This window comes from Olea europaea, unplaced genomic scaffold (genome assembly GCF_002742605.1).
Source record: "Olea europaea var. sylvestris unplaced genomic scaffold, O_europaea_v1 scaffold1842, whole genome shotgun sequence".
In the NCBI taxonomy this organism is placed as follows: domain Eukaryota; kingdom Viridiplantae; phylum Streptophyta; class Magnoliopsida; order Lamiales; family Oleaceae; genus Olea; species Olea europaea.
In genome coordinates this window covers 108,812-125,255 of record NW_019236192.1, presented here as the reverse complement: position 1 = coordinate 125,255, position 16,444 = coordinate 108,812, and the positions used below count along the sequence as shown (strand labels likewise).

Sequence of the window (16,444 nt, the reverse complement as noted above, 5' to 3'; positions counted from 1 at the left end):
AGTGTTTAAGTCTAAAAGCTAAAGAAATGAAAATTACATATTCTCTTGTTCGAGAGTTTTGGATTCGGTCTCTTTGCTTCTACGCCTTTTCTCCCTTTTATACCTCATAGACGATCTCTTTGTGATTAACTACTCTGAAAACTGCTTGATCGTCCTATAACTACCCACTTTCTTTGTAGTGGCCATTTTGTCATGAAACCGCCTTTTAACTGCTGTCATTATCTTTCATCGTCCAACTGCCTTCGATTGACTTCCTTGAGTTGTGGAACGTGATAAGGCTGCTTTAACAACTGCCTTGATAACTGCATTCCTTGATAATTACGATGCGTTATGTTTGTTGACACCTTAGGCGACTTGAAGGTTTGGGCGAGAGTAGAATAACAGCTCTGGGCGACCGTATGACACCCGTTCGTTCAGATTCTGAGCGACTTGCAAACTTGGGCGATGGCATTACCGCATTCTTGGGCCTCTTGTTTGGGCCTTCACCTTGACTCGTTTGATTGAACTTCATTCTTTGGGCTGTCTGTTTTGGGGATTCTCCAATTGGGCTTTACTCCTTGAGCTGTTCGACTTGGGCTGAATTTTTATGTGTCAACAATATCTTTATGGGAAAAAAAGAATACAATCAAAATCACGGTGTTTAATTAGAAGCTATAAACTTGCTTGGAAACTTTAAATCTTGAGCAGGATAGAAATTGAAAACCTGTAGAGGAGAGAAACTTGGAATCTATTCAATCCATGGATGCGGCCCACGGAAGAAGAGAGAAATTGGAAGCCTGCTTGAATTGAAATGAAAGTGGAAATTGAAAAATATGGGTTTAAATTGCACGGGTTCCTTATAAATCGGTAGAGCGTGGCGGTTTTCATATAACCCAGTCGGCCCGACAGGATCCTATGCGGTTTTTAAGCTACAGGGTTTTAAAATCAAACCGGACCGGTTCCCAATTTTTTAGGTTGAACTGGCCGTCCGATTTTTAAAACATTGCTTTTAATACACTTCTTAATGGTCTCTATATGGATAATCAAATTGATCTAGCATGAATTGGTATCGAAAGTCTAATGTATAAACCCAGGTACATTTGGTTTTGTTATTCATGGTTTGTGTAAGTATTCAAGATTAGACTCCGCATTGCATTTCACTAGGTTAATGGTAACTGGGATTTTGAGGCCAAATGATAGGTTGCTAACAACATTAATCCATAGGTGTTGCAAGAATAGTAAGCATTCAGAAGTTTTGGAGCTATGATATATGCTACTAGATTTAGGGATTGCAGCCAATACAGTGACCTCAAATGCACTTATATGTGGACTCTGGAGGTAGGCAACATACAAAAAACTAAAATGCTACTAAAAAATATGTTAAATAGCGGTGTGGGATTGGATCGTTACATATAATGCACTCATTTATGGATGCTGCAAAGAGGATAAATTGGAGAGGCTTTAATCTCAAGGAAGATATGGTTAAGCAAGGAATTTCTCCTGATATTATTACGTACACTTTGCTGATGCATGGGCTGTGTAGTAAACATAAACTGGATGAAGCTGTTGCACTTTGGCATGAATGCCAAAGAAATGATCTTATTTCCAACATTCATGATAGATGGTTTCTACAATGCTAAGGAAGATTTGGAGGCTACCAGTTTCTTCAAGATGTTGCTCAGACATAACATTGAACCAAATTTTGTTGTATATAATATACTTATTAAGGCGTACTCTATGAAAGGAAACAGGATAGAAGCCCTTAAACTTCGTGATGAAATGAGAAGCAAAGGCATTTCATCTTCGTGTCCCACCTATTCTTTTCTAATACGTGGAACCTGTTGATGGGTCAAAACATCTTATGGATGAAATGAAAAATGAAGGTTTGCAACCTGATGTTTTCTGTTATACTGCACTTATACGTGATTTCTATAAGCTAGGTCAGATAGATGAAATAAAGAGTCTCTTTCAGGAAAGGTTGTCATGCAATGTACAACCAAATAAGATAACATACGCAGTTGTTATTGATGGCTATTCAAGTTGGATCATACGAAATAAGCTTCTGAGCGAAATGATTGGCAAAGGAATGGATCCAGATTCAGTTACATATAATACATTGACAAACGGGTTTTGCAATAAAGGAAAAGTAAAAGAAGCTTTTAACTTGTGGGATCACATATCCCATAGAGGACTAAAGTTAGATGAAGTTGCGCACACCTCGTTGGTTCACTGCTTGCCACAGGCATCAGAAATGTTGGATCAGAATTGAATGGAAACTCCAACACGATAGGTTTTTACCATGGATGTGCTATCGTTTTGTACCTGATTCTTCTAGATATCTAGTCATTCTTTTCAAGAAAATACATATATCTACTCGTTTATTCATTTTATTATGTAGCCTATTTCTTTTCAATAATAAATGGGGTCAGACTTTACGATCATAAGCTCTGGATTCTGCTTGGCCAAGTGATCGAGTTTAGTCTGAATTTGCTGTAGAAGTTTCTCCCGCTCCAGACTGACTTCGATTCTACCAGATATCTACTCATTCTTTTCAAGAAAATACATATATCTACTCATTTATTCATTTTATTATGTAGCCTATTTCTTTTCAATAATAAATGGGGTTAGACTTTACGATCATAAGCTCTGAATTTTGCCTGGTCCATCTCAGTCAAGCTAGATATAGTGGACCGATTGTATAACTTACGTTCAATTTCCTTTTAGGAATTATTTGGTGCTTTCATGTGATATTTAATAATTAGCAGTGATTATTATAGACACACCACTGAAGAGATGTCATTTTTCAACAGGTAATTATTGTGCTCTAAACACATCGAGATACTTTACATGTATTTCTTTTTTCCTTTAAGATATCTGGTAAAGAAATATGTTAAGATCAATATATTATTTTTAAAAGGAAAGAGTGTATGTTCTCATGGAGGTATCAGGATAATATAAGATGACAATAACCATTTGAAAAATTAATAAGTACAGAAGAAAACACAGAAACCGTCACATGGATCATCCTCTAAGATTCAGCAATGTCTGAACTCTCTACAATAGATCGTGGAGGTCTATAAATCATGTAGGTACAATTGAAGTTATGATATAGTTTCTGGGGAAGGAAAAATAATATAGTAGTCGATTTTTACAGTTGAAATATGATCAATTCCCTACCCTTCCTCGTGGTAGTTAAGGTGTTGAAATTGGATCAGCTGGTTAAATATATATATAATTCAGAAATTATTAAATAAAACCATTGAATTGTCCTTGGTTGTCCTACCTATTTGTTATTTTATTTCACATTGTTTTATTGCTTTATCGTATAGAGCATTTATGCACAATGACTGATGTTGTTAAGTGGCTGAAACTCATTTCATACCTTAGCTTAAATAATAAAATCATGCACATATGAAGAATTTTCATATCAGAAATAACATGTGCTTTGCATTTGTGAAATGTGTACCTTGTTGTGTGCTTTTTCCTAAAGAGGCATTGCCGTCTTATTGACCTAGAACATATAACAAATATTGTTTATTACACCTCAAAAGTATTTTCATAACTTCTTCCTCAATAAATACATATTTTCTTTTCGCATGGGCTTACTCTATTACAGAAACAAATCTTGTAAGCTTTATGCTACAGGTCGTTTGTTGGGTATTGGGGGAATACGATATTATAGATGGGAAGTATTCCGCCTCATATATCAGTGCGAAATTGTCTGATGTGGCAGAGGCACAATCAACTGACGACATTGTCAAAGCATGTGTTTGCTTTAGTACCTACTAATTTTAGATTATATTCTGAAAAATTTGATTTACTTGTTGGCTTAGTAAAGTTTATGTAGCTATAACCCTAACTTGGTGATGTATTTATATTTTGGTTGTGATTTATCCTGCACGTTCTTTTGAGTACATATTAAACTAATTTTTTTGCGAGTTTTCTGAATTTACTTATTTATAAACTGTAATTACGTGTCAGCATGTGACTTGCAGAAATGAAAATACAAAAATGCGTGTTGATTTATATTTTCTGCTCATAGTATTTAAATCAATTTGGGTTGTAAAAATTAAGTCAGCTAAGCTTCATTGGTGAGGTTCGATTCGTGACTATGTGACAAGTAGACATAACCATATCTTAAATAGTGACACATTGCATCTAGCAATTTTTATGTTATAGTCAGACTAGAGTATGTTGATTGGTGTTTATGTAGTACTCGAAGGTGGTCGTTTTAAATGTTTATGCTTTCTAGCAAGAATATCTTTTGATTGCTGGATAGAATATGGGTCCAACAAATTCAAGCAAATAGAAGATAATGAAAGCGCTGTTAGCCAATAACCAAATTCTCTCCCACTCTAAAAAGCATTTTTCTGCTCTTGCAAATGCTCCACATGCTCTGACGTGGTGCAGTCACTGCATTGACCACCGACCTCTTGGTTACCTTTTTTCATTTTTCATCTGCCAGTTATAAATTCTAGAAATTTGTAGAATAGAATGAGCACATAGCTGTTAATAGTTTCTCAAGGTATTAATTGATACTCTTATGGTCCCTTGCAAAAAGAAAAAAGGAAACATAAGCCAAAGATGAAGTATTCTTCAAGAAGAAAATTGCTTAATGATTCCAAGCAATCTTCCGAGGAACTATGTGATCTAGAGACGAAGAAAACTAGGGGACTTTTCTCAAAATCTTTGCATTGAGAATATAATATGATCCAGACATAGTTAGTTTTTGTCTATGTATAAAAGTAAAAGCTTTCCACATTGTGGAGAATGGATAGTCATTAGCTAATTTCAATTCTTTTTTGACATGAATTCTAATTGATGAATATTGGATCTACAAGTTTGCAAATTATGTAACTCACTCATTTTCCTCATTTTTCTCTTCTACAAATTTTATTTTCGATTTTTATTGTTCAATCTATTTATATGATTTTTGTAATTTTTATTTTATGAAAATAGCAAATTACTTTTAGTCGCTCTATTTTCTTCAATTTTTTCCTTCTACGAATTCCATCAACTATGAATTGTTTTTCTGAAATTATTTGCATTTTTTTACTATCCAATCTATATATATGATTTTAATTTTCTTCTTTTTAAATATATATTATTTTTGTCAAATTGTTTTCCATTTATTCATTTTCGTTAATTGTTTCTTCTAGGAATTTGTTTGACTTTCTTTTTCCAAAATTATTTACCTTATTGTTTTCGTCTACATTTTTTTGAATTTGTTTTTTTTTTATGATAAAATTAATTATTATTTTCCACTTGACATGATGAAAAATCAGAATGTGGATACAGAGCCTTTCAAGCATAAGACTTGTTAGGTGATCGTTTAATCCTGCGTTATGATAATGTCCACAATCACAAAATTAATATAAATAGATCCGACAATAAAATAAAATAAAAAAGAACGTAGAAAAAAAAATGAGGAAGATAGAAAGAGCAACTTAATTTAAAAAAAAAAAAATCATGAAAATCATATAAACAAATTTAATAATTTAAAACAAGATTGAGATGGATAATGGATGGGTAACATTGTGTAAACATGAATGAGAAATGGTAACCTTTTTATTTTTGAATGAACAAACAATAATAAAAGGTAAATATTATTTAATTTTTAGTGAGCAAACAGTAATCAAGTAAAGATTAGTAATTACCCATTTAACTACAACGTAGGATTTTCATTCGTCGCGTAGAATTTTTTTGCTAGATGAACAAATGGAATGTAGATAGACGATGAATGAGTAGTGTTATGTAAAAGCGAGTAAGTAACCAATAAATTTTTATTTTTTAGTGAAAAAATAGTAATCAAAGATACGTATTGATGATTTATCATTTCATTAACCCTGAAGAAATTTATGCTTTATAAGCAAATCACAATATACATGGTACTCTACAATTTCGTTAGGTTTTATGTTGGCAATAATTATTGGAGTTGTTGAAGATTATGACAAAATGAAAGAAGAATCAAATGAGTTTGTTGGATTTTTGTTAAATTGTCCAATAAATTTAGCATGTAGGTATCATGTCAACATTCCGCAATAACAACTTTTAAATGCTTGAAATGTCTGTACACTTAGTACAACTCCTTGTTTTGAATAAACCCTCGTGAAGAACTTTTGGTTGATGGCGTACCAATTTTTTACACATTTTTTTCCAAGAAAACAACTTTTCTAAAGGTCTTTAAAACCAAATTTGGAACATTAAAAAAAAAAAATTCAATTCAATTCTGTATATCACACACAACTCAATCTCCCAGAAAAAAAAAAAGAAAAATTAAAAAAAATACGGAAAAATAGTAGCAGAAGTCAACTTGTCCTAATAGAATTTTCTTCTTTGAGTTTCAAACAAAGTATTTTCTTTACTCACATACTAATGTTCTAATGCGTAAATAATTTTCTTAAATAGATGGCTAATTAATGACCAGAGCTAGGAGTGGGTTGGGTTTTGATGCAAACTAATATGTTTGGTTTGATCTAAAGTCAAATTAACAAAATCCAATTAGTGGAAATTACATACTACCAGGGTTTAAAGACCATAATTCAAAAATCAGGGCTGAAATTTCATCATTCAAAAATCAGGTACCAATATAATAAATCTCCAACCGATTAAATCAGGGCTAAAGTTTCTCTCTCTACAATCTACCTTTTCTCTCTCGTCTAACTCTATCTATTCTCACTCTGTTCCTCATTTAACCATCCCACCGGGAGATGACTCAGATTAGGCGCCGCCACTAGAAGAAGTAACACAATGTTGCCATCTGTCGTTGCCCAACGTTGCACCCGTCGCCGGGAGAAAAATTTAGGGATTGGTTTGGGGTTTTTTGGTCGTCGACAGAAGAGAAAATTTGGGGAGGGAGTTTGGTTTTTTGGGTGATTTCGTTCTCCTCGATTTGATCTACATAGTCGGAGCCGCTGTGTATAGCCGTATTCTCCTATGTAGTGGGAAAATCTGGTGGGGGATTTTTGTGCGGTGGAGATGGAGGTGGATGCGTGCGACCAATTTAATTGTGTGCGGTGGATGTGGTGGGTAGTGGAGATACTGGTTGGAGGCTTTGCTGTGTGGCGACCCTAGTCGGCGATAAGTGTAACGATATCGCCACACCCAGAAGATGTGTGCTGATTTGTGTGAGTGCAGTGTGTGTGGAAGTGTATTTGTATGGTGTTGAGGTAATTTTGTTGGGTTTGTTGGTTTTTGGAGTGGTGGTGGATACGGTGGTGGTGGGTGTGGCGATGGCTCTGTCAGTGTGTAGCGGCTCTGGTGGTGGGAGGTTCTTGAGGTGGCTCTATGTGAGATGCTGTGTTGCGGTATTTTTGTTGGACTTGTTGGTTTTGGAGCGGTGGTAGTGGTGGTGGCGGCGACGGTGGTCGTGAAGGTGTTGTGGTAGGGATAGTATTTGTGACCAAGTATTGTAGTAAATTGGGATCGGGTGTTTGGTATCTGTGACCAACTATTTGGTATCTGTGGCCAACTATTTGGTCCCTTGTGATTAACCATTAATTTGTGACTTTAAAATTTGATCATTTGCGAGTAAAAAAGCAATCTGTAACCATCAAATTTGAAAATATGTGACCTGTGACCTATAATTTTTTGAATTTGTGACCAATGAAAAAAATTGCGATCTATAAAATCAATAGGTAAATTGTAATCTATAATTTTTTTGATCTGTGATCAAATATTTTAATCCGTGACCTATCAAAGTTTTGATTTGTGACTAGTGAATAAATCTGTGATCTATAATTGTGTACATACTATTAATTGTAAATTGTGATCTTATTATATTTAATTAATTGGATAAAAATATGATTTCTGCATTAGTTAAACTTAAAACTTGATTTTTGAATTGTGCATAATTAATACATGATTTATGAATTTTTCCCATCCAATTATTCGTTTAAATCCAATCCAACCCAAGCCGATCAAGCTTGGGATGAGTGGGTCAGTTTGGGCTTGGGCCCAATTCAACTTGGATCCGATTATTTTTTGTTGAAATTGAATAAGGGAAAAATTCATGAATCAGGCTTTAAGTATGGCCAATTCAAATTCCAGGCCTAAAGTTCTAACATGCAAAAATCAGGTTTGTGTTAATTAATTAAAAATATTTTATTAATGAAGCATATTACGGTCACAGTTATAAAATTTATGGTCACAGATATGTACTTTAAGATCACAATGTCACATATTGTAAAAATAACTGGTCACAGATTCTTTCATCGGCCACAAATCAAAATTATTATAGGTCACAGTTTTTTAGTCGGTCACATATTTTCAAATTAATTGGTCACAAATTATTTTTAAATCGCAAGTTATTGAATTTTTAGGTCACAGTTTATTTGTCAGTCATAGATTTTGGAATTAGTTGGTCACGGATCATTTTTTTAGTCACAAGTTATCAAGTTTTTAGGTCACAAATAACCAAATAATTGGTCACATACCACTACCACCCTCACCCTGACACCACACCACCATGACGACCACAACCATCACCACCGCACCACCACTGCCGTCAACACTGTATGCACCACCAACAAAAATCAACGTTGATCCACCATCGCTGCTAGCACACCTACCTATACAACCAACAAATACCATCTAAAACCACACCACCACCAAAACAACCCCCAAACCACTGCCAAATTCAACCACCACCACAGCCGTCACCACAAAACCTCCACCACACAAACACATCACCACCACTAACACTGTCCAAACCCCCTCCAAACCGCCAGATTCACTACCACAGTCGCCACCACAAAACCCGCCATCGCCACCGCCACCGCCACCGCCACCGCCACCACTACACAAAACACCGTCCAAACCCACAAAATCGCCAGCAACCCGAACTGTTTCTACTTCTCCGCGTTGATACAGTGCTTCGCCTGTGAAGAGTCGCCGGAGTGGGACTGCTTCAAGGCGGTGCAGAGCTTCTTTCGCGCTGACTGGTATGGCAAAAGTGAGGCGGCGCGACGGATCTGCATCGCCATGTCATCTCCTCTTCATTACAGAACCATCGGCGATAAAAACCACCATCTCCGATCAAGAAGATTACAGATATCAGCAGGCAACCGCACCAACTGCCATCTCCGATCTCTTCATCATAGCGCATCGCTAGTGCTGTTTACGTGGTGGAGATCCGTTGATTCAATGGCCAGTGTTACGACGGCGGAGGCAGCGTGACAAGGGGGAAGAGATGAGAGGGAGAGGGAGACGGATAGTGAGTGTGAGAGTGGGAGTGGAGAACGAATAAATTAGGGATTGTAATTGAATTAGGGTTTGGAGTTATTATTCAAACCTGATTTTAGAACAAAAATACTTTTATCTTGATTTTAGAATTCCAATTTTTAAACACCTGAAAATCTGTAATTTCCACATTGAATAATTTTTAAAGTTTGAAACTATTTAAAAATCTCAGTTATTTTTAACCTATATATTGAATTCTTTCTAAAAGTTAATTTATAAATAAGTTTGAAACCATGGAATGTTTTCTTTTTATAGTTTTCTAAGATTTATTTATTTCATTATCACGTTCTTAATATTTAGTTTAACATCAAATTATTTTGCATTTGTACGCAATATTCATATCAATTAGCCTATATAAAACATGGGATGTTTGTACATTTTAAATCCTTCACTCGTCTTCACTATTGCGAGTATTTGGATTTTTCTATTTTAAGTATTAAATTTTTTAATTCATCGAATTGGGTTAGATGGGGTCAGATTAAATTGGGTTTGATTATTTCATAACAAGAAACCCAGCTGATCTGAACTTTAAAAAGTTTCGATTGAGTTGGACAGTTTGAGTGATTTGGATCGATTTTACCCGGCCCTAAATTGACATTTGAACCAAGTCTTTGTACTTGACCTAGTTTCATTAAGTAGAATTATCGTTACAGGGGTTATGTTACATGTACATTTCCAGTGTACACACTGAAAGTGTACAAACAGAATTATCCTTACATTAATCACTTATTTTAAAAACTTAGGTAACTAAGAAGGGTAATAATTTATCAAGATGACGGAGTTATATAGTTATGAAACATAAAGACATCAACAGTAACACAAATTCAAGTCGGACTTTCCCATCACTATCTTTTACGAAATCTTCAATGGTTTTCTTTCTGAAAAATTGTGAAACTATCTCCAACTTATATTTCGATTTTCATATATAAATATTAAAAACAAATTAATTCACTGATCGTTCTTCCATCCCAAAAATCTTGCATGAATTTATATTAAATAGTAGATTATTTTTTGATGTTAATTATGGGCTAAAGTCATAAGCAAGAAGAATTGTTGTGCACGTAACTACATTTGTCTGAAATTGATGCAACATAAAATTAGTTAAAATATTGCTAGATTCCTTGACAGATGATTTGTTGGCAGGGTATGATTGGATCTTGAAAGTGTCTATTTTTTAAACAATGATAAAATGTCATTTGACAATGTATCAAGGAATTTGGGAAAAATTTCTAACAATGTACCAAGGTTCTGACATATATTTCAACATAAGAAGTATAAATCCACGACTATTTCATAAATATAATAATATTTTGATTCAAACAAAAAAAGAATTTACTACAATCATAATATTGCTAGGGCTATGCCATGAAATGGACTAGAAATTTATCTTCCACGATACACCCTCACTTATTTGACTTGACAATGATGAAAATGGCAGGGAATTTTCTTGGACTGAATTCTTAAACACAGAAGCAGAAGAGGAAAGCAGTAGAATATGAGAAGGATGAGCTTATACTTTTCCTTGAATGAAAACAAGTCCATAAAGCTATCTTAAATAGACCTGTACAACAACCCACTAAGCTAGAAAATAAGAAAATCACTTGAAAATAGGAACAAAACAAAAAATCCTAACGGTAATATAGTTAACAAACATGAATTTATTCTGACCTAGTAAAACAATTAACACCAACAAGAGAAACTTGATATTTTCTATCTTTAAAGATCTTATTTTACAATTTAAAGAATTAACAAAAAAGAAGAAGAAGGATTGGTTGCCAAGACAATGAGCCAGTAATGATTGAGTTTTATTTCCTTTCGTTCTCCACTTTAAATATACAAGGAGAGAGCTCTACATATCTATTAAAATCAAATTCAGAAAATCAGAGATGAATACAGACTAAACATAACAGCTATCAGAGTAATAACACAGCTACTTTCTTTCATTCCAATGCATTCCCTTTTTGGCAAAACAGCCACTCTATTTTTTCACTTGTAGAGTTGTATCCTTCTTTGTAAAAAGGTCAACAAATAATTACAAAAACTTGCAGACAACTTTTCTTGTTCCAGTGATTTGTGTTTTTTACCATATTTAATTCAAATATCTATCTCATTACTCCCCCTCAAGATGGAGATGCAATTGAATAAATCTCCATCTTGCCTAAGAGATATTGGAACTTCTTTGAACCAATTGCCTTCGTCATTACATCTGCAACTTGTAAGTTTGTTAATATGTGAAACATCTTTATCAAACCAACCTGTATTTTTTCCCTCACAATGTGACAATCAATTTCTATGCGTTTTGTTCTCTCATGGTAAACTAGATTTGAAGCAATATGAATAGCTGCTTGATTATCACAGAATAATTGTATCGGTTTTTCAATAGATATGCCAAAATCATTCAACAAACTTTTAAGCCACACCAACTTGCAAGTTGTTACAGTCATTGATCGATATTCTGCCTCAGTAGAGGACCTAGACACAGTCCTTTGTTTCTTTGACCTCCACGAAATTAAACCATCTTCAAAGAAAATGCAAAACCCAGTAATGGACCTTCTAGTTTCCGGACAAGTGCCCCAATCTGCATCACAAGAGCCAGTCAGCTGCAGCTTACTTTTTGCTGGATAAATCAACCCTTGTGATGGGGATGTCTTCAAATATCTTACTACCCTTAATGTTGCCTTCCAATGTACATCTTTCGGCTAACTAAGATATTGACTTAGGACCTGTACCGAGTATGATATATCAGACCTAGTTATTGTTAGATAAACCAGCTTTTCTATTAGTCTTCTATATCGTTTAGGATCAGCCAAGGCTTGTTCTTCTTCACCATTCAGTTTCAAATTTTGCTCCATGGGAGGTTGGACAGATTTAGCACCAAGAAGTCCATAGTCTTGTAGAATTTCCTGTGCATATTTCATTTGGCATATGAAAATCCCTTCCTTGGATCGGGCAACTTCTATGCCTAGGAAATATTTCAACTTTCCAAGGTCCTTTAGCTTAAAATGGTCTGCCAAATATTGCTTCAGTTTTTGTATTTCTGCGTCATTGTCTCCCGCAATCACCATATCATCAACGTATATAAGCATTACGGTGAAAGAGGAATTAATTTTCTTGGTAAAGAGTGAGTAATCTACTTTAGATTGGATAAAACCAATCTTGGTGATAATAGATGTGAGTTTTTGATTCCATTGACAAGAGGCTTGCTTTAAGCCATAAAGAGACCTCTTAAGCCTACATACTCGTTGCTTCCCCTCTCTTCCATATCCCGAAGGCACACTCATAGATACTTCCTCATCCAAATCTCCATAAAGAAAAGCATTATTAACATCAAGATGATGGAGAGACCAGTTTTTACATGCAGCAATGGATAGAAGGCATCTCACTGTTGGCATCTTGGCAATAGGGGAGAAGGTTTCAAAATAATCTTCTCCTTCTCATTGAGTGTAGCTCTTCGCCACCAATCTAGCCTTGTGTCGTTCAATACTACCATCTACCTTATATTTGGTCTTATAGACCCATTTGCAACCAATTGGTTTCTTCCTCCCTAGAGGCAAGTTGGTCAGTTCCTATGTTTCATTTGCTTCAACAGCTTGAATTTCAGCATTCATGGCACTCGTCCAATGTAAGAATTTCTGGGCTTATTCAAACGTGTGAGGCTCTGACTCAAGGGTGATGGATAGAGTATATTTCAAGTGCATAGGTGGGAGTTTAGAATAATTAAGAACTGAAGCAAGAGAATAATTGTTACCTCTAGGAGCTGTTATATCAGAAGGAAGAGTGCCCGAAGTTGCCAACCTGCAACGAAAATCTTTAAGGTATTCGGGCCTATTTCTGATTCTAGTGGATCTACGGGGTTCTTGGATAGAAGGTGGTTCAAAGGATGGGAAGGAGATGATTCGAGAGCTTCTGAAGTAGGAGATTCCTCATGATTATGGTTATCAATTTCAGGTGTTGTTTCTTGCAAAAAATTGGAATTGTCACTCGTTTGTGAAGGATGATCAAAACTCTCTGAGATGGGATTCGGTATAACTGGGACATCATCTAAAGTAGTGATTTCTGGAGTAGGCAACAGAGAAGAAAAGTTGTGGTTTCGCTAAAAAGGAAATGTATCTTCATAAAAGATCGCATCTCGACTAGTTATGGTTTCTCTTGTTTTCAAGTAAAAACCTTTGTAACCTTTCATTCCATTTGGATATCCAATGAGAACACATTTTCGGGCTCTAGGATCAAATTTACTTTTGTGGGGATCAAGATTTGATGTATAGCATAAACATCCTAATGTTCTTAAATGAAAATAGTCAGGTGTTTTACCAAAAAGTAGCTGGTAAGGACTTTGATTTTTCAAATTTGGTGAGGGTGTCCTATTTATGAGATAAGCAGCAGTTAGGATGCACTCCCCAAAATTTTGAAGGAAGGCTAGTTTGAAAACGCAAAGCCTTGCTACGTTTAACAAGTACGAGTGTTTTCTTTTGACTACTGAGTTTTGTTGTGGTGTGTACACACAACTTTGTTGGTGGAGCACTCCCTTTTTTGAAAAAAATTCTGTCATGTTAAACTCCTTTCCCTGGTCAGATCTTACAACCTTGATTTTACATTTCAACTGATTTTCAGTGAGGTTAAAGAAACTTTCGATGATGTTTCTAGTTTGACTTTTGTTTGTCATGAGATAAACTCACATTGTTCGGCTGTGATCATCAACTATTGTCAGAAAATAGTGTGCTCTATTCAATGATGCAATAGAAAAAGGGCCCCAAATATCAAGGTGTATTAAATCAAAAATAGCTTCTACAAAATGGTGCCTATAGGAAAACGGTAATCTGGTCTATTTTCCCATATGGCAAGCACCACAAAAAAAATTTGCATCAAAACTAGGAATACTAGGGTCTATGCTATACAGTAAATTCATTCTTTGATCAAAGGGATGTCCCATTCTAAGATGCCAAATTTTAGCCATAAAAATAGAGTTCAATAGGGTAGCAAAATGATTTGTTCGGGGCTGGTCCAATTGTAGATGGTAGAGACCTTGGACTTCCTTAGCAACTCCAATCATCTCCTTGGTTACAAGCTCCTATATGTAACAAAAACCTGCAAGAATAACAAAATGACAGTTCAGGTCTTCGGTCAATTTACTTGTGGAAATAAGATTAAAGTCGAAGAGTAGAACATAGAGAACATCCATGAGAGTGAGAGTGGGTGAGATGACTACTGTTCATAGAGAGTGACAGGTGTGGTGTCCCATTTGGCAGTCTTACTGACGTGTTTTTTATGGCTCTTTTATGTGTTAATAAATCTAGAGAACCAACTATATGGTCCGTGGCTCCTGAATCTAAGATCTAGGTATATGAGTTATTGGAGATATTTGTGTAGCTCAAACAATGTTTAAAGACAACTGATAAAGTTCTTTTGAGATTACCTGGAGTGTTAGAAAGATTGTTACCTAAGAGTTCTGTGTTGGAATTTGCGGTGCTAGATTTCTAACTTTGAAGAAATGCAATGAGTTGCTGTATCTGCTCCTGAGAAACACTAAGAGTTGAAGGACTCTTTGAGTCATCTTCAGTTTCCGTCAAATTTATAGCTTTATAATCCTTAGAACCAGATGGTGGTTTGTGGAGCTTGTGGTTGGGAGGATATCCATGGATTTCCAAGCATGTGTCCACGGTATGGTTAGTCTTTCCACACTTGCTACATGGTGCTTTATTCTTTGACGGAGGCGATCTAGTCCTTCCTTTCTGGTTTTGTCTGACTGTTCCCCTTGGCCTACAAGATTTTCCTCCATAAGCAAGCATGGCCGAGGCCTCATGCACCTTTTGAGTGTTTTTAGTTAACTCATGGTTGGATTCCTCTTGCAGCACCTAGTTGAAGATACTGTCAAGTGATGGCAGTGGATCCTTAAGCAGTATTTGATTCCTTAATCCGGTATACATCTCATCTAGGCCCATTAAGAATTGCATTATTTGTCTTTTCTCTTGTCTTTTGTTGACGACACTGATGGCACCACTATCAGTTGCAGAGCAAGTAAAAGGGTCTTCATACCTAGAGATCTCTTCCCATACTAGTTTCATTTTGGAGAAATAAACGGTTACTATTTTTTTTCTTGTTTTGTGGTTATCAGTTGTTGATCCAGCAAGAAGATGCGATTGTTACTTGACTTGGCAAATCGTTTCTTCAGTTCTGCCCATACTTGTGCTGTAGAATCTGAGTACATCACATATCCAGCTATTTTAGGTGATAGGCTGTTTGTGATCCATGATAAAATCATGTGATTGCATTTTTGCCATTAGGAGTATTTAGAGCTTGTTTTAGCTGGCTGCTTCACCGTGCCATCCACAAAACCAAGTTTGTGTTTGACCGACAAAGCCACATACATGGCTTTGCTCCAAGTGTGATAGTTCTGAGGGGTAAGAGGTTGTGAGACCAATATCAGTCTAGGACTATCTCCATGGTGAAGAAAGAGTGGGTTGGAAGCTGGATCTTTCTTGGAGTTGAGTGGGTTGGTTGGATTTATAATTTCATCACCTGAATCAGTCATGATGGGAGTTAATGTGTGTTGGTTGAGTGGGTGGAAAATCAGGATGCAGATTAGGATCAGTAGAGATTTAAGACTCTTGCTCTGATACCATAACAAAAAAGAAGAAGAAGAGAGAAGGATTGGTTGCTAACACAATGAACCAGTAAAGATTGAGTTGTATTTCCTTCCGTTCTCCACTTTAAATATACAAGGTGAGAGCTCTACATATCTATTAAAATCAGATTCAGAAAATCAGAGATGAATACAGACTAAACATAACAACCATAGAACTAATAACACTGCTACTTTCTTTCATTCCACTGCATTCCCTTTTGGCAAAACAGCCACTCTATTTCTTCACTTGAAGAGCTGCTTCCTTCTTTGTAAAAAGGTCAACAGATAATTACAAAAACTTGTAGGTAACTTTTCTTGTTCCAGTGATTTGAGTTATCTGCCATATTTAATTCAAATTTCTATCTCATTAAGAATATCTATAAATTTAGAGAGTATGAATTTTAAAGTACTCTAGCTAACTTTTTATTTATAACACTTGATTTTCCATATATTTTGTTTTCATCAAATTCCCTCAAAAAGTTTCTATCAGTTTTTTTATTTTTTTAATATATACTATTTAGTTGGATCAATATATGTGGCATTGAAAATTATAATATTTTAAATGCATAATTATAGATAGTAGGTTTGGTTGGAGGGCCAAAT

General features: G+C 35.3%; 1 protein-coding gene across 1 annotated transcript; it reads left to right on the top strand.

The window, feature by feature from the left end:
* The first annotated feature begins 1,406 nt into the window (after positions 1–1,406).
* On the top strand, positions 1,407–2,248 carry LOC111378629 (pentatricopeptide repeat-containing protein At1g63070, mitochondrial-like). The gene is made up of 3 exons (XM_023001862.1): positions 1,407–1,518; positions 1,601–1,771; positions 1,863–2,248. The coding sequence occupies exons 1-3, from the start codon at positions 1,407–1,409 to the stop codon at positions 2,246–2,248; spliced, it is 669 nt and encodes a 222-aa protein (XP_022857630.1).
* The last annotated feature ends 14,196 nt before the right edge of the window (positions 2,249–16,444 follow it).